An 18,491-nucleotide genomic window follows, 5' to 3' on the forward strand; every position below is an offset into this window, starting at 1 on the left:
AAAGATGAAGTAACTCATCTTCCTCAGTTTGACCTTTTCGCCTCTCTGAACTTTAACAATCCTAGTTACTTTAGTGACCTCTAAGTTTCCTCCTGTGTGACTTTTGAACGGGTTCCCACCAAGGGAGGAAATTGGTGATTGTCCTTGTTCCCTACACCAACTTACCAATGTTTCTATTCCTCGTTCTAAGCACAGCTAAGCAAACATATAAATGACAGGTCATCAGTTATTTGGTAATCAGTTACTAACATCTTAAACCCATTTCAGGTCCAGCTCTCTTAACTCTTAGCTGGGCCCAAATTCCATCCTATTCTAACTAATTTCAACACAGCTAGACTGTAACCAAAATCTTTATGTTTCTTCTAAATCTATGTTTCAGCACATTAGTTTACTCTTCTTTAAAAAGACATTCAAGAGCAATAAGGACTCTTGGGAAACAGGTTAATGAAAAAAAATTTAAAAATCCAAAACATTACTTACCAATTAGTGGATGTTTCACTCTTTGAAATCTTGAAATTCAGATCAGCCATTCCTCCCACAGGTACTCTATCACTTCCTGTAGCAAAATGTAGCAGCTTCTTTTGAAGGTCTAGAGAAAATCCAAGTACTACATCCCAGAAGTATCTATGCTCAGGGCAGAGGGAGAAGAAAATGTTGAAAGATGCAACATAGTAAAAAAATAGTGTGAAGATGATAATAAAACCACAAGTTCTACATGATAAATATCACCTACCAATAATTTAATTAATATATAGGACATCAGTAGTACCCCAATATACAAGGTTAAATTCCCAACAAATTGACAAGTACAATGTTTTATTAATTTTGGAATGATGTCTTGCCAAAAGATGCCTCAAGCCACTTATCTATAAAAATATAAATGCCTTCTACTCACTAATATAAATGTCCTTAGTATCAAAGAGAATTGGGCAAAAAAGTATTTTTAGAAGATTGGATAATAAAAATACTGAGATTTCATATGCAGGATTTGGAGCTTTTCTTTTCAAACTACTCTACTTCAATGTGCTCATAATCTTTTAAGGATATTCAGTAAACACATACCATTAAGGATCTAATTCTTCCTACTTATGATAATTTAGTAGTGTCCTTGTGTTACTTGGAAATAGGTTTCTAAAACTTCAGTCATTCTCAGATTACCCTTGAAGAGATTACTGTTGGAAGTCTAACATTCCATGATGTTTTAAACTCGGTAATTAGAATAAAAACCCAGGCCTACCGTATAGTAAGATCAGTTTTTTGGTAGCCCTCATACTGGGTACTTCGCTGTAAAGCAGACATATCCAGTTCAGGACTGCCACAGACAAGTATTTCAACCTCCTCTGGACGAAGTAGCTGCCATAAATCAAGGAAAAAAAGTTTAATTTTTTTAAAAAGATGAGAAATTATGCTACTAGATTAAGATTACATTTTTATTTTGTCATTATAGAAAAATTAACAGAATATCATTCATTTTAAGTCTCTAACTTGGATACACACTGATTATAGAAAGATTAATCCCTCAGCACTTTGAAGAATCTCTTACTGCTGTATATAGTAGAAAGCTTAATTACAGGATAACACAATATTTCAGCATATTTTGCTCTTCACTTCTTCATCATTCTTACAATTATTACACTGACTTGCCTGTCATCTGATCAGACTACAAATGGGTCGGGAAGAAAATTAAGTTTGTACATCTGGAATCCAGAGGGAGGGTCTTGATGTCAATTTTGATTTCAACTTCCACTTCATTGACAAGTCCTAGTGTGGGTAGCTGAGCAGCAGAGGCTGACAGGACTTGACTCTTAGTTGTACACACTGCTGTGCAAAGTGAATCCTTATAACAATAAACCATGTTTAATACCCACTAAACTTACACCTGCAGAACCTACTTATTCATTTACTACCCCTTCATCAAGCTGCATGGACGCATGTCATGGCATTTCAATGGAATCTCACTGTCCTTCTAGAACCTTCCCTGTGGTTGGGCAAAACTTGCTTTGCTGCCAGGTGTCACTGGAATTTAGAAAATACCAGGCAAATTGAAACTGCCTCTTCTTTCTCAGTGCAGAAGGGATGCTGTAAATTACAAAATCATTCCAACAGCCAAACAGGACTGAAAGTAGAAGAATGTTTAATCTCAGCTTTACTGAGTGTTCTTCCTGCAAAAAGCAATAGATGTTTTCAGAGGAGTCACTCAGGAGCCCTCAGACACAGTTGTTTTGCAGTTCCTAAATGTAGGGAATACAAAGAAACCTTGTAAACATTCACAGGAGAGCCTGTGAAGTGTCTGTGAATACATAGTAATAAACCTGTCTTCTGGAGCTTTATCTCTTTGCAATGAAACACTACAGAGAGCAGTCGATTACCTGATTCATTTCTTCTACTTATGTTGGACTAATCAAGTCTGTTGATCAATCAAGACTCTTTCCAAGTCTTAAAATCATCCAGAGCAATTTGTTTTAGTTTAGTTAAGTCATTGTCAAATACTTGAAATAGAAGTGAAGAGTTATGTTTCACTTTACTCTTACCAGTAATGCATATGAAGCACAGACACTATGAAATCCATAATAGAAAGCTGCAAATTGTTTGTAGATTGATTTATTGAGAAGAAAATCAACATAGAGCTGCACATATTCTAAAAAAAAAAAAAAAAAAAATTGTTACACGATAATAATTTTAATCAATCACCTGTTCTGGTTTCCAAAATTGTAGTGAAATTATGAAAAATGAATGCATTTAATTTTAGATACCATTAAATTGGTAGGCATACCAGAAAGAACTACAGCCATTTCATTTTCACACTTCATTAATGAAAACCTAGGCTTATAGAAAGGAGAAAAAGGACAAACTTAAATCTGCAAAGTATGTGTAGTTAATATACACTGAAATACCTTTCCTATTCCGATTTGTGACTGGAATTTTATCTCCATTTGGCTTTAAGTTGTAAGATTTTATAACACCAAATTCTTCCTGAAAAACCTACAGAAAAAGAGGAGTCAAGGTCAGCACTGGAAAATGAACTCCTACACTTACAAACAACAAAGCTTGTATGAAGTCATGTATTTCCTCTCTCTCTTCAGCAAATGCTGCAATTCTGAGAGTTGTGAGGTTTTTACAAGTTAAATATTATAATTTTCAACACATTGCTCAGAAAATTAGTATTCAAAGAATATCAACCCTGTTTCATAGTGGCATGTCAAACTGACCTGCAGTCTCTGGAGCCATGGAGTTTTTCATACAAAAGAACAGTATAGGAACAGCGAATACAATTAAGAAGGTATTTGTTCTGATGTAGTTCACCTAGGAGCTAAGTACCACCAATATGAAATTTCATTAACTAGTATGTGTGTTCTGAAATGAAGAGTAACTGAAAAAGGCTTCCTTAACTGAAATAGCAGTTACAACACAGAGGTCAGGCAAAACTGTAAAAACAGGCTACTGCTGAAGTGAGATTTCCTGGACAAAATGCATAAAATAACCAAGTAAGCTTTGACTATCTTCTGCATTAGACAGAAAAGGGATTGTCTTGCAGCCAGATGAATTTCACAAGCCTGCTCATTGATTGCAAGGTGGTGGTGTCAAGGAGAGCAAAGGGCTGGAAATGCACCAGCAGCTGGCCAAGTGACCCTGGCCGTGAGCACTGGGATCCACCCATGCTGCCAGGGAACAACAGCTCAGAGTCTCATCGCGGAGCCAGAGATCCTGGGCAGCGCTGCCCCTGGAGCAAGCTCTGATCTCCGTGCAGTTATATTCCAAACCACCAGCAATCACACAGCAATGAGCCACTCCACTGCCATTTTAACACTGGGAAAAATCACGGAATGAGGTTGAGAAGCACTTATGGTTGGTGCACTTAATGACCTGAAAGGTTGAGTAAAAATCCTCTTCGACATTGCCTTCATAGGATAGAAGTTCACTTAGTCCATGCGCCAATTCCTGCAATAAAAAAAAAAACTTGTTAGTAAATCTAAAAAACTAAGTGATGCACTTTGCAAACACGTGCCAGAAGCATTGTTTTATACAGAAAGTATCTTGGAAAAAGCTGTACATTTAAACTGCATGCTATGCTAGAAAACATTGAGATTTTCTGTTTTCAGCAGAAGAAAAGGAGACTTTATCAGCCTGTGCTGAAAAAAAAGCTGTTTTCAAATAGTTCATAACTCAAGCATTAAATATAAATAAATCAGGTTTTATATCAATAATTTCTTCTCTTAAAAAATGTAATACTTACAGGCATAATCTGAAACAGGTCATCTAATGTGACACCACAGATGCCTACAAGTGTGTTATGATCACAGGGAACAATGGGAGGACTCAATAATTTCTTGTAACAGCAAGGTGGGAAACGAATATCCAAGGTGATGCTGTTATATACAGCAAGTCCCATAAGCTATATATGTCAAATGTTAAGGGCAAATCTGACACATCCTTATTATAGTTAGTATTTTTTCAGCTTGGAAAAAATATTCTAAGAGTCATGCTCCACAAAGAGAAGGAATGGAAATTATTTAATTTTTTCTGGACTGACAATTTTAAATGCAGTTTTGCATTACGGTTAAGCAGTGGTTAACATGGTTCAAATGATGCACATTGACAGAATGCTTCAGAATCTTCTTCATAATAGTCTATACAAGAATATCTACAATAATTTTTTCCAAAGTATTGTTATAAAAACAGAGAAAGATAAATATGTATTTTTTTAGTGAGAGCTCAAAAAAGCACTATTTCTTTTAAGTAAATATAAAAGCATTAAGAAAAACCTGCACTGGTACTACAGCTCATCCATTAGCACATTTAAGTGGAACCCATGAAACAAATTTGAAACTATCCCAATTCAACTTCTCACAAGAATAGAATAGTTCTGTTAGAAGAGACTTACAACCATCATCTGATCCAACTGCAATCAGTAAAGGGACACTACTTCCTCACCTCAGTGGAGTTATAAGCATATACTACCATAAATCATTTGTCTTAGGTTTTCATATACAGGCACAATAGAAAACCTAGAAAATAAACTTGTGCTAAAAATAGCATGTGGCTTCCATTTTGTAATAAAATAGGCAAAAGCCACATACTGCTCAATGGGGACTTAAATTAAGTATTATTTCACACAGGCACATTAATGTTTACTGAAAGAAACTGAAGAGGCTTAAGTACATAAAAAATTACAACTTATACACAAAGAAGTTGCATGTTTAACGTCGATTTAGCATTTTCTGACTGTGAAATGTACCACATACCCACACACCACCATTTTCTTCCTATTTTTAGTTCTTGCTTGAACAATATTCAAAAAAATACATTTTAAATGGAACACAGGAGTATATACAACCTTTGAAGGAGCTCTAGCCAGTGCCTTATTTCCTCCCCACACCAGCTCATCGAATGGCTGTCGTTTGGAACATTCTAGCGGACAGAAAAGGATACGGCTCCAACCAGACGGAATTCCGAGTAGTTATCGCATTTAAAGCTGCTGAACCAATGGCAGTGCGAGTCCTTGTGGTAGGTGAACATGCCTGCACAACGGCAACGTGGCCCTTAAAAAGCCTGAGCTTTGTAAGAAGTCGTACAAAGCCTCACCTTTCTTACCCATGCACCCTTAGAAGTGCTCCTCAGAGTGCCCACATCTCCATGCTTGTTCCCAGGACCCTGCTCCCACCACGGCAGGAGTCTGCAGGAAGATGCTTGGGAGGGAGCACCAAGGGCAGTGCCAAGCCTGAAGCAAGCAAGTGGGCTCAAGCCCACCAGCCCTGCTGGGTGCTGGTGCAACACATTCTTCAGGGCCTCCAGTTGTGGATATTCTCCACTGTCTGTACAATCTGTTTCTTCATTGCACGCCAGCATCTGTACTGCCATAAACATTAACTGTCTAACCAAAAATTTACTTACTGTAATGTAAACCCACTTATTTCCTCCTTTCTTCCTAGGTCAGTAGCAGATGACAATCCCTAAAAATGCTGGCATGAATCCCATGATACAAATACTGTAAGCTTTACCTTCTTGGAACAGAAAACTGTAAATGGTTTATGTTATACACACACTACCAGCAAAGGGGTATGTTTCATATTTTCTATCAAAAAATTATACCAGAAAAGTTAAAAAAGCCCCAAACCACATGTACCCTAAAAAAGCCACTCATGGGTCTAAATGACAAGCTAGATCCTACTCAAATCATGAGTATAGACGAGTTTGACTGCTATTTGTGTCAGATACAGAACATTCTGTTTTAAAGAGTGGCAGAAAGTAAAATCCTACATAATGAAAGCAGATAACAGCTCTGAAATGCCTAGGAAGTATTGCTCAGAGAAGCAAGACACACTCCACACAAGCGTGCCTCTAATGCAGAAGTAATTGGGATAAAACGTGATGGACTGTTTCAGTTTGTTGGGATTGAATGGGCCAAGTTTATTATTGCTGCCATGGTCTGTACAAACCAAAGCAAGGAATACTTCTAAGCACATCTTGCATGCAACAGCTCACTGCATCCCTGTTTGAAGATAAAGTTGGTGAAAAATATTTAAATGAAAAAAAATAAAGTCCTTTTGATATAAAAAAACAAAGACTGAAAATCCAACTTGTTTCAGGGACATCTAGTTCTTATGACAAATTACAGACAAAGAACTGCCTTCATGATTTTCCCCCCACTCTCCTGAGCAATTTATCTTTTGAATTCCAGCTCAAAAAGGTGCTCATCACAAAAGGTTTGGACACTGCCATTACCAGAAACAACAGAACAGCTGCATGTAAGGCAGAGCAAGGTTCACACACTAAAAGATTATAGGGATGCTGGAGCAAAGTAGGTTTTGAATCCCATTTATTAATTGTCCACACCAAGATAAAGAAAGCATTGCAAAACACACAAGCAGGCGCTGAGTTAATTAAGAATTTTTAAATTCCACAGCTAAATCTGAAGAATCAGTTAACCTGGAAAGGGCAAGAACAGTGACATTTTCCCTTCCAAGCTTCTGACATGTTATTTGCATCTTCAACATTAAAGACAGCAGAGGATACAGTCCCTTTCCAAGGGACAAGAATATTTCTGAACTCCTCCCACACTTGGCTGATAGTCGTAACAATGAAAGAATTTACACTTTAAAGTAAGGAAGCCTGCCAGAGATAGTGAAAAAATATATTACTCTGAATGTTTCCAAACTCATCAGTTACCAAGCTCTGCTGACAGCATTTTTACTAACAGAACTGTCAAACTTACAGAACGCTTTCTGCAGGGTAAATTGTTTCCTATTAAGGTTGCTGTCACCAACGTCATGTCTTGACACAGACCCCTTTTTACTACAAAAAGGGTACAGGCAAATAACAATCTCAGCAGATACGATGACATATTTATGACTTAAAATTCTGTACCTTTAGAAGTAGTCCTATAAACAACAAAGGACCATGATTTTAAGGCACATGAACACTTCCAGGCAAAGACAGGCAAGCTCTTGCATTCTACCAATGACTTTCAGGTGTTATGCTCAAGTCCCTGGAAATCAATTTAAAAGCCATCCTGGTCACACTTCAACCCACTAAGTCATCAGTAATGTATCCACGCCCAAAGGAAAGCTCATTAGAGTGGTGAATAAAACTCACCCAGATCCATCTACATCACTGTAACACAAGTGGATGGAACTGCTTGTTTATGACTGCTCATTCATGTCTTACAATCTCCTACTTAACCAGAAAGTCTTATTTTTTTTTCCCTTGGGCATGACATGTCATTACAGGCTCACAGGTCCTGGTAACAGCAGAGGGAGGCTTTTTCATTCAGGCTCACACCTGCCTATACTGTCTCTGCTCCTAACTGAAAGACCTTTCTTTCCTGAGATTATTTCAGACCCCTTTAAGAATACTGGCCACACAGATACCACAAACAGACAATATGATGACAACGATTCAAGTAAAAGCTAACCTCTACCTATCCTAATCACAGAAACAGTACCAGAACTTGCAGGCACTCTCAGTGCAACTATCAGCACCAAAAAAACCCCATGGATATATGGGAGACCAAGGTCAGCAGTTTGCCAGAACTGACCAAAGTAACAGTGTCCAGCTGCAGCTACTTACAAAAACCAGGAAAACTCCCTAAACTAGCAATATGAAGACAACTGAGGGCAGAAAGAGAAAATGCAGCATGTGAAGAAATAGTGAAGGATGGTAGATGATAAACCAATACATTTGGCCTTATCTCCACTTGAATATTTGCTAAACCATTGTGCTGGTTTAGGCTGAGATAATTTCCTTCGTAGCTGATAGCTAGTACAAGGCTATGTTTTGGATTTGTGCTGAAAACAGTATTTATAATGCAAAGACTTTTCTATTACTGCTGAGCAGTGCTTACACAAGAGTCTGAACAAATTTGCACATTGTACTTAAGAATATTTATGAGGACTCACCATAATCTGGGTGAAAAATCTGCCGAATCAGAAGAAGAAACCATTCTTTTGTCAGGCCACCCATATCAAGACCAGCTTCTCCTACAAATGTGACTTTTAACTTCTTTTTCAGATCTGCCTTCTTCCTTGCTAGCTATTGTGAAATAGGTAGGGAAGAAGAAAAAGGAGATTTAACATATTGTCACTACTTCTAGCCATGGAGAACACACCTCAGCCTCTATTCTACTGCTCTTGCTTTGCCTAAACTATTAATTTGCATAGTTTTCTACTAATAGGTCAAAACTATATTAAAACAATGACTGAATTGCCAAAGCAAGACAATTATGACTACTTGACACCATCAACTACTTTGCACATGGTGTCACTCTCTGGGCTTGAAAAGAAGTTAGGTGGTGTACAAATAGACTTAACAAGCAATTAGATGCAATGAATTGAGTCTGTCTGGAATATTTCAGACCTGTATAATTTTTTACCTTTTACAGAAGATGTGCTACCAGGAAGAAATGACAAATTTAAAAAGTAATTAGACATAATTTGGAAATATTTAGAAATAAGGGAATAAGATAAACTTTCAATATTTGGACACCATTTGGTTCTGTGTAAGATTCCTGCCAGCAAGTATCAGCTGCTTTATAAAACTGTTTTTCAGACAATGGTGACAAGCTCTTTTCATTGCTTTTTCCTAAGAGACAGCATTTCACCACAAAAAACCTGCAAATAATTAGATTACAGCCTTTTACAATTAGCAGTGATCTTTCAGACTGAGTCCCCATACAAGTTTTCTTTAAAACATTAATTACTGTCCAGCTCCAGAGCAAATGTTTAAACCAGTCAAGAGTACGCTTGTGATAAAATAATCTCCATGTTGCTAGCAGCTCAAGTAAATTCCTATTACACAAATTTTGTAACTATAGGTATTGGTGTTACTTGAAACAAGCTATTTATTATCTGAAGTGATTTTTCTTTGCAAATTATTTTTTAAAATTTGAAATAAAAGTAAGACATCTTCCCTCTCCACATGCCATTCCCCATAATTTTGAGAATATGAATCTATAATATGTTCTTACTCATCTCTGAGATGGGTAGAAGAAAGCACCAGAAACAAACAGGAGAATATTTTGACTATAAAAACTTCTGAAATTGCTCTTGGTTATTTTAGTGTGGTAAAAAGCCTACAATGCCTGAGAGAAAGCAATACTACCAATCATATTTCTTCATAGGAGAAAAGGCCAAAATAGACGGGTTTTAAAATAGGAGAATAAAGCTTAAACTTATATTTTCTGACATGAGTAATCATAATTTGTGTGATGTTGTTTTCACTACCTGGACTTATTCTTCAGTATTATCAGGCTGTTCTCAATGTTGAGAAAGAGACAGAACTAAATTTCATTAAATAATGTTAATGAGCAAGGTTCAGTGGATACTGAACAATTGCCTAGTTTAATGGAAACACCTGTTTTATTTCTAAAAAAGGAAAAATTACATTCAAGAATGTGACAAATTAGTTAAAATCAAGTTAAGAATTTAAGAAAAGAAAGCCTAAAATTACTCTTACAGGATAGAGAAGGAAAAGAATAAAAAATTCCAAGAACTAGAACAGAACAACCTCATTAGTGATTAGTCACATCCTATTCATGCTGCTTCATGGACTCAAGTCCTACATAATCTGATAATTGTGCACTGTATTTTTAACACAAAAATTACTAACACAAATACAGACCATGTGCAGAGTATGCATATTTGTTATGGGCTTAGCTATGGAGCAGTATGAGCATAGGAAACGAATTTCAAAATGTCTAGCCCAATCTGTCCTGCAGCACTGCAATTTTGACAGTAATGAAGTTCTTTTTATTTAGTATTATGTAGTGGTATTCCCAATCTCTTAGTGAAAAAGATTTAAATATGACTTACTGAATTGAAATCTAAGTTCAATAGCTACTCTGCAGCAACACACAGTTTAATTATATTTTTTTGTTACCTCATCAAGTGAATCACTGACAAGGTGTGTCCTCCTCACTTTCACATTTAGGAATAACATATTCATGTCAGGCTTCTGTCTTCGAGAGACTTTATCCACAAGGCTTTGCTATTTGAATGAGAAGGAAACATTACACATGCAGTATCTTAATTTCAAAAAAAGGTGTCACACTTGTTAACTGTAAAAACTTCTCAGTATTGTGCATTAAAGACATTTCCCTAACATTGTAACTGCTTCAGTATCTTCTAGGAGATGGAGAGAAATTTCTTTCCTACTGCAGATACCATTTACACTATGTTTGAACTAACTTACTGGGAGGTTTAACAAGAAGGTGGCAATTGTGCAACAATTTTTTTTACTTCCCAAATTGTTAAAAATATACCTATAAGATTCTAGAAAGTGGCTTGTGCTTTAATTAGCTCTTCACAAGGCATATCCAGCAAGACTGGAATGCACAGGTGGGGGTGCTGCCACACAGAGCACTGAGGGAAAGAGTATCACCTGTCACCTGTAGAAAATTAGCACTGAGGGAGGCAGACAACGCCTCTTTCCAAACTGAAGAGGCTGCCCAGAAGCAGTACCTCTTCCATGACCTGAAAGTATACAGCTGAATCTTGGTCTTCCATGACAACACACCTTCAAAGAATAAAATACAAAACAGTCCAAAATTTTCACAGAATTTTTCTTCCTTAATCATCTTGTTAATTTAACATGCTAGCATGTTATGCTGGTTTCTCAAAAGAGGAAAAAAAGTAAGTCAATTACTCTTTCTCTACAACACTGCTATCTATAAGGATCCTGAAACTAAGTACACAAAAAAAAATACTGAGAGAACCCAGCATGGACATTTGTAGACTATTCATAATAAAATGGTTTAAGTTCTTTTTCAGGGTAGTCAGAAATTCTAGAAGTTGTAATGACAGGTCATGTGTAATATCAGTCTGACAAATACTTGTGGTGGGGATGAGACACAGACATTTATCATTGAGGGACTTACCCGTGCAATACTTATCATTTGTTGTTCTGAGTCTCTTTGAATAATAACTTTTTTTGCTGCTATAGAAATAATAAATGGGTATTGACAGAAAGAAAACCTAACAAGAGAAAAGAAGATTAAATATTTTCTTTTTAGCATCTAGCATATTATTTTCATTTTAAGAATACAGGAGTGAATTATCATTCATAACTAATCCCTCCACTGACAATAATTTGCAAATAGCTGCTTTTTTTTCACTTTGTTTATAGAAATAATTGATTCAGTAGAACAAACTGTTATTTGCAAGTACTGCTAGAAACTGAAATTAATAATACTTATCTTTTGTCATTTGAGTTTTGTGTGGTTTGTTTTGTTTAGTTGGTTTTTTCCTTCTCAAGAAGACTATCAGGTATCAGACAGAAGCGTAGCCTGAAATACCTGATTCAGTGGAGCAAATTATGGTCTCCAAGTTTTCCCCAACCGCTGCTAGAGGCAAGGAAAATGCCTATGAATGTATTGGAGGCTAAAATATGTCTTTAGTAAGACACAGTTAGAAGTCTATGCCAGTAATTAATAAACTTACTTTATTATCATCCATATTTTACGTATTTTCTCCAGTTTGAAAAGACAGAATGAGATTTATTCCAGTCAATCTCACATCCACGCAGCAGCAAGTAAATATTAGCTATATTTTTCAATAAAATACATTATTTAATGTGGATCTCCATACACATAAACAGTATGCATATCATATATACAGACACTATCCATCCACTATATTTAATATATACTAGACACAGTGCTTTGAAGTACTACTCAAACAAGAAACATGCAGTTATTCCTCTTACCTGTGAGAATTCCCATAGCATTGCCAGTTATGATATTCTTCCATAAGATCAATATGATCAAGCGTAGAATTATAGAAATCCGTATATGAAATAATAGGAGGGCTAATCATACTATTTGCAGCATCTAAAAAGAACACAGAAGTCTTTTAAAACAATACCTGGATTCAGCATATCTCATTTCTCGGCATCACGAGCACCAGTGATCTCAGAAACTTTAAGCCAAGTCTAAAATAATACTGAAAAATTAATAACCTAGCTACAGAACTCAAGTCTTAACTACAGAATTACAGCTACAACGTAACCCCACAGGACATCGCATTAATTGCTGTAGAAAACAGTAAATCCCTAGTTCTGCCCATTTATGATAAGGGAGCATCAGTTTGATTCTAGCTTCCTAACTGACATACACTCAATTAAGGTCTCATGGATAAAGGACACTATGTTCTGCTGAAATTGATGAAAAAAGCAGTTTGATAAATGAAAGTGTTTAAGAAATCCATATCATTTCAAGCAGCTATGGCTAGAAAATCTACATTTTTTCCAGTATACCATCTAGACCTGCACAAAAATTAAGTAGTTGACCAAAGGAAGAAAGCTAATTCACATTTAAGCTATCTCATTATACAATGACATTCACATAATGTCAAATGGCCAGTAAGTTCTCTATTAACACTTCAGCATACTTTAATTTTGGTCTGTCAGACACAAAGTAGTGTCTTTTCATCTACTAAATAGCTCTTTTTCCAGAATTAAGGAGCTAGTAACTCTTTCATAGATGATTATAAAACATGTCTCTTGTTTTAGATAATTTAGCTTGTGCACCTAACTCTGCAGGATTGTGCAGAATACTTTTAAGTAAAAGTCTTAAGTTGACAGTGAAAAAATTTTAATTCCAATTTTAATTTTCATTTCTGGTTTTGTCTTCTCCTAAAAAGGAGAAAGAAAGTGCTCTAATCACCATTTGGCAGCAGTTGAGAAGGTTTACATTTGCAGAAGTCAAATTTGCTGTGCTCTATGTTGAGCCAAGCAGGGATTTATACTTTTTTTAAGATGTAGTTTTGGATGTAAGAGGCACATGCATTGCCTAACTTTCTTTAGATGCTAAATAGTTCCGTGGGGGTAGGTGAATTACAGAGGAAATTCTGGCAGCTCCACATTTAAGAGTTTCTTTTATAAATCTAAGGGAAGCCTTAACCATTGGTCACTTGTGTAGATTTGTTTGAATGATCGATGTCGCTGTTGTACCAGGGACGGTGAGAATAACGACACAGAGTCAAGTCCAAAAGAAGAGAACCCTTTACGAACTTACAGACTCATTTATATATCTTGGTTCACTAGAATGGCATAAGATTATTGGTCCCTTGATCAACCACCTCCCAGAATGACTGGTTAAGACTCTACAACACCCATTTCAAAACATTTTCTCCAATGTACCATAACAATACTGCATAACAAGCTTGCAAGTGTTAGATAAAGTCTTGGTTTACAAAAACCCAAACTGTTTTCAGCTAGCCTGCGTGAGAAAGCAGGACTTTCACAAAATACTCAGAAAGCTGGAGAGTTTCTCTGCTTCTAGCTTTTCAGTATCCACAGATCTTCAGTTGCTGTCACAGGAAAACTGTGCACAGCAATGAGCCTCTACTGGAAAGAGAGTAGGAAGATTTACAACAGAAGACTCTGTTGCTTACTACTCTTTAGCCTTTTATTGTAGTTTATACTATGCCACAATCATTGTTAGTCTCCCCCAGAAGAGGAGCATTAAAAACTATCCTCTCCCAATATGTGTGTGTCTGTATAAAACAAACCTTATATACACACACAAATATACATATATAAACATATAGATGCATACAGAGTTCAAGCAAAATACCTACTAAATAAAGCCAGGACTTTTGTTGCTGATGGAATCCACCAGGTACATTTCACCATAGGTGGAAACTCCTCAGGTTTTGCAGGAAACAGCCGTAAAGAAATAAATTGCAGTAACCTATCCACCACCTGCTTGAACCTCTTCTGTGAAATCCTAAAACAAACATGCTGCACTTAGTCTCTTGTGATTACTGTCTACACTAGAGTTTGTTAACAGATTTCAAAGCAACAGAATCATTATCTGTTCTTGACTTTAAGTAAACAAACAAAAAATCCTTATCTATTTCACTCCACACTCTGAATACTAAGGAATTCTGATTTGAGATACTTGGTCCTTTTACATAAAAAAGTGGCATATGCTTCATATGCTTGTGCCAGGTGCACATTTTAAATTACGTGCTGCACCAGTTCCATAATAGCACAACAATACACATATATGTGTAGGCAGGTTAAAATAGCCTATGCTAAACAAGAGCATTCCTATTTTAATGGCTTCCATTTCTAATAAATGCTTTAAGACTAAAAGCATATGTCTATTGCATCCTTAACCAAAAGTGGACACCTTATTTGCAAATGCAGTTCAAATGAAATAATATTTTACCACAATTTTAAGCATATCTGGACATAGGGAAGGGGAGGGAAATTGAATTACCACTCTTGCAGAGAAGAAAATCCTTAATTAAGATTTCCTAGGAGATATGGAAATTGTGAATATGGCCAAACTTTTTTTTACCTCAAACTAACTTTTTGCACAGTCAGTACATGGAAGGCAATCTTAGGGGCTGGTCTTCGGGCAGTTATCCCCATAACTTGGTGTTATTAGAGTTTTTTTGGGAGGTGTTATTAGAGTTATTTCAATTAATTACAAATCTAATGCCCTAACCACACTCTCACCACCTCTATCACACTAGGAAGCAAGGACTCTAGTTCCTTTGTGGTTTCTGTACAATGTAGTAACATTACAGTATCTTTTGCAAGTTATGCAAGATAAAACTTAATTTAAAAAAAAGATCATAAAGATGTTTGTTTTAATAATACCACATAAAAATATAACTAAAAATTTACACACAAGTTATTTTGCACGTGTTATCAAAAAATAACTCTGATAAGTTATTTGTGATTAAGGCTGCTTCTTATGAATATAATAATTTTTATACATTATATACATTTTGCATCTATAAATCAGTATCACTTAGTGGACTATGTCCATATGTATTTGAAAGCAACAAAAACAATCTCTTTAGTCAATTAAATCAACTTTCATATAATTTATAAAACAGTCAACATCAATGGAAATACAGTAACAATCGTAATCCTAGAAATGGAATTTGTCATGTGGGGTTTTTGGTTTTTTTTTTTTACTTTTTAGACCAGTGCACTAGGAAATGATGGTCAGCTTCTGTTAAGGCTGCTATCTGTCTTAGCAAGTGAGCATAGATGACATAAGTAGAAGTGTTACTAAATTGAGGATTCTGAAAAAGATTAAAAAAAGTGTTAGGTTAATAAACTGCATAAAGGGAAAAAAGTCATTAGGATCTTTTCTTATGTTTGTTGTTGCCAGTACAATTACACATGAAAGTAATTCACAAAATAGCTGTGACAGTGGTAAAACTATGGGAAAAAACAACTCACAACTTCTAGCCAAATAAAAAATACCCAACTGCTATACTGTAAAAGTATGATTTTTTTTTTTCCCCCCAAAAGAAAGCCCACAGGTAGCCCAAAGGCAGTACTCAATATTCTGGATTAATTTTTACATTGTAACAAAAACTACACTCCTCTGAGTGATGTGCTTTTCATATCAGTAATACGAATTCTTATAGCTCCTCTCTATCCCACATCAATCCAAACTAATTTTCCCTCTATTCCATGTGTTCACACATTCCCACGTTTCAGCAGGAGATACTCTTTTTAATTCACAGCTAGTATACCACCCCAGAGAAGAAAACTATTGTCTTGATAAATTAAATTGCCATTTGATATTCTCAAATAACAGCAGAAACTGCTTCTTGTGTCCAGAGGTGTTAGCTATCTACACCAGCAAAATGTAAAGGGGAAATCTGCTACAAATGCAAGCCATCTATAGCAGCAAAGGTAAAAGGTGACCACAGGCAGAAATCAGACAATGTAGTCAGATAGAATGGAGAAAGTCAGCCAGGTAGATTGGATAAAATGCAACACTGGAGAAAGTTACAGCAATATCCGAAAGCACATATACTAAAACTTTCAGAGTTACAGCATCCTAATAAAGCAAATCTGGGCATGAGGATGACATAAAAACAAATAAGTAGGTAAAATATTTATTCTTTCAACCCAGAAAATAAGAGGAAATAATTACTTGTCTATTAGTGCATAATTTTAATCTATGCAACTTTCCCCATCAACTGTCTTCCCTTAAGCTCCCATTCCCATCATGCATTACACTTTTCCCGTATTTTAATACATTCTTACAACAGTAAATTGGATGTGAAGTATCTCAGCTATACAAACTTGTTTGCACAGTATACTGGTTTATAGATTATACATTAAGCACACAGGTACTTACATGAAAATACGGTGTTTTTCTTACCTGTAGAAGTATACAATATGCTCTAAGATCATCTTTTGTTCGTGGCCTATGAACAAATGAAATAATAAACAGAACCATATGTATCCATAATTTACAGACATTAAGAGTCATGAAATCATGGATAACTTTATTTTGCTTTGCCAATATATATACAATACCATGTTTAAGAATCTTCACTGCTCTCAAAAACTGAAAAGGCCATTTACAGATTCTGACAATTGTCTAAAGGCAGCAGGCTATTTATCATCATATTTAAAAACATGAGAGAAGGCCAAAAAAAGGTCAGAACTGAAGAGTCAGAGATGTTCCACAGAGGGAATTCCACATTACTTTCTATCTCGAGTGACACCAGAGTTGTTTATTTGCCCTTCTTCAGTATGTCCTGCAAGAATTCTCCATACACTTCTACCACTGCAGCCTCTGCACTTCTTTGTGTTTATCGAGGTTTTTGCATAACCACAAGCACATCCAGCAACAGCACAAAAAGCAGCATAAGTTGGAGACAAGGGTAGCCAAGACCTGGGTCACATGTGAGTCACAACAAGCCACTGTCTCTTGCTACACCTTTTTATGAATTACATTATGCATTCTCACTTCTATTTCTTCATGCTAAGACATCACCTCCACGAAAACTTCCTGCTTTTGGGCTATCTCCTTCTGCATCCTGCACTGTTCTTTCTATGGTGCTGCCACACATGAACACTATTGTGAAGCAAACTGTCGATAGGGATTTGTCCTAGTTGCTGTGGGGGGTAGGTAACGAGTGTTAAGTTCTACCCTAGTTAAATTCCTTAATTCATCTTGCAATTAAGATGTCCAAAGAAATGCCCTGGCAACAAGCGGCTGAGATTTGGAGAAGGAATGTATGGCTGGGTATGGATCTGCCTCTCAGAGGTTAAACGTCAGCTTACAGAGTTCAAGATGTATTTCAGCAGATTTGCCAAAAGGGATTAAGTTCTTATGTATCAAATAAGTTGCATCACAACATTTTCTTTCTTTGTCTAAAACAATAAAGACAAAACGTATAGCAGATTGAAGTGCTGGCACAGCACTGATGCAAACATTTATTATAATTACCCTGTCCATTCTTGTAGTAGACCATTAATTATTCCTTTTAGGACTGACTTCTGAATATCTTGAGGCTATCAAAAAAGGAGAGGAAAAATCATATCTGAAGTAATTACACATATTCAATACCAGATTTTGTACAAACAAGCAAGTTTTCTTTGCTTGCATTTCAAGACAGCTAAGAAATCTTTTGTGTTATGATGCTGAGCTCCTAAATATCTTCCTCACAGATATACTAGCTGAGGTCTGGGGTTGTGCCAATGGTGCCTTTCAACACTTAAACCAACTTAAAAACTCTAAAGTATGATTTCTAAATTACTCCTGTCCTTTGTATACTAGGCACAGGGCCTACTTTTTTACTATCCCCATCCTCACATTTTCTTTATTTCCCCCCATACAGTGTCCCATCACAGCCATGTCATATCTTTAAGATATGTGGTCTTTAAGAACTACCACAATATAAACTATGCTTTACTAGTAAGAAAAATTTCCTCCTCTTTTACTAGAGCAGCTGTCATGATTCTGCAGTACTTCTCATGGGATCATTTAAAGTATGTTTTGAGAGATTCTTCAGAAACCGTGCCTATCTGGGAAAAACTTTTGATATAAATGGTATAAAACATGAATTCTTTTCTTCTACTTACAGTATTTAATAAGGCATCATAGACAACATTCACAAATTTTGCATCGATTCCAGAGTCCTCAATGGTATTAAATGGAGAACTGGTATCTTTCTGTAAGTTAGATAATAATGAAGCATTTTGAATATTTTATAGCTATCTTTGAA

The 18,491-nt window shown here is 36.0% G+C and overlaps 1 protein-coding gene across 12 annotated transcripts in view; it reads right to left on the minus strand.

Annotated features, from left to right (window-relative positions):
* Nucleotides 1-18,491, minus strand: part of HECTD2 (HECT domain E3 ubiquitin protein ligase 2) — a 35,272-nt gene that overhangs the window by 5,037 nt on the left and 11,744 nt on the right. For 2 of the 12 annotated variants that reach the window (XM_039553629.1, XM_020583832.2), the window contains exons 5-20: nucleotides 18,349-18,438; nucleotides 17,714-17,778; nucleotides 16,637-16,682; nucleotides 15,430-15,539; nucleotides 14,073-14,221; nucleotides 12,199-12,322; nucleotides 11,372-11,468; nucleotides 10,375-10,482; nucleotides 8,397-8,529; nucleotides 5,431-5,519; nucleotides 4,235-4,393; nucleotides 3,865-3,939; nucleotides 2,895-2,982; nucleotides 2,532-2,638; nucleotides 1,238-1,353; nucleotides 481-624 (exon numbers count right to left, since the gene is read on the minus strand). In XM_039553629.1, the coding sequence (XP_039409563.1) occupies nucleotides 481-624; nucleotides 1,238-1,353; nucleotides 2,532-2,638; nucleotides 2,895-2,982; nucleotides 3,865-3,939; nucleotides 4,235-4,393; nucleotides 5,431-5,519; nucleotides 8,397-8,529; nucleotides 10,375-10,482; nucleotides 11,372-11,468; nucleotides 12,199-12,322; nucleotides 14,073-14,221; nucleotides 15,430-15,539; nucleotides 16,637-16,682; nucleotides 17,714-17,778; nucleotides 18,349-18,438 (1,700 nt within the window). The other 10 variants (XR_005602154.1, XM_039553630.1, XR_005602157.1 and 7 more) reach the window with 10 other exon arrangements.

This window comes from Corvus cornix, chromosome 6 (assembly GCF_000738735.6).
Source record: "Corvus cornix cornix isolate S_Up_H32 chromosome 6, ASM73873v5, whole genome shotgun sequence".
Taxonomy (NCBI): domain Eukaryota; kingdom Metazoa; phylum Chordata; class Aves; order Passeriformes; family Corvidae; genus Corvus; species Corvus cornix.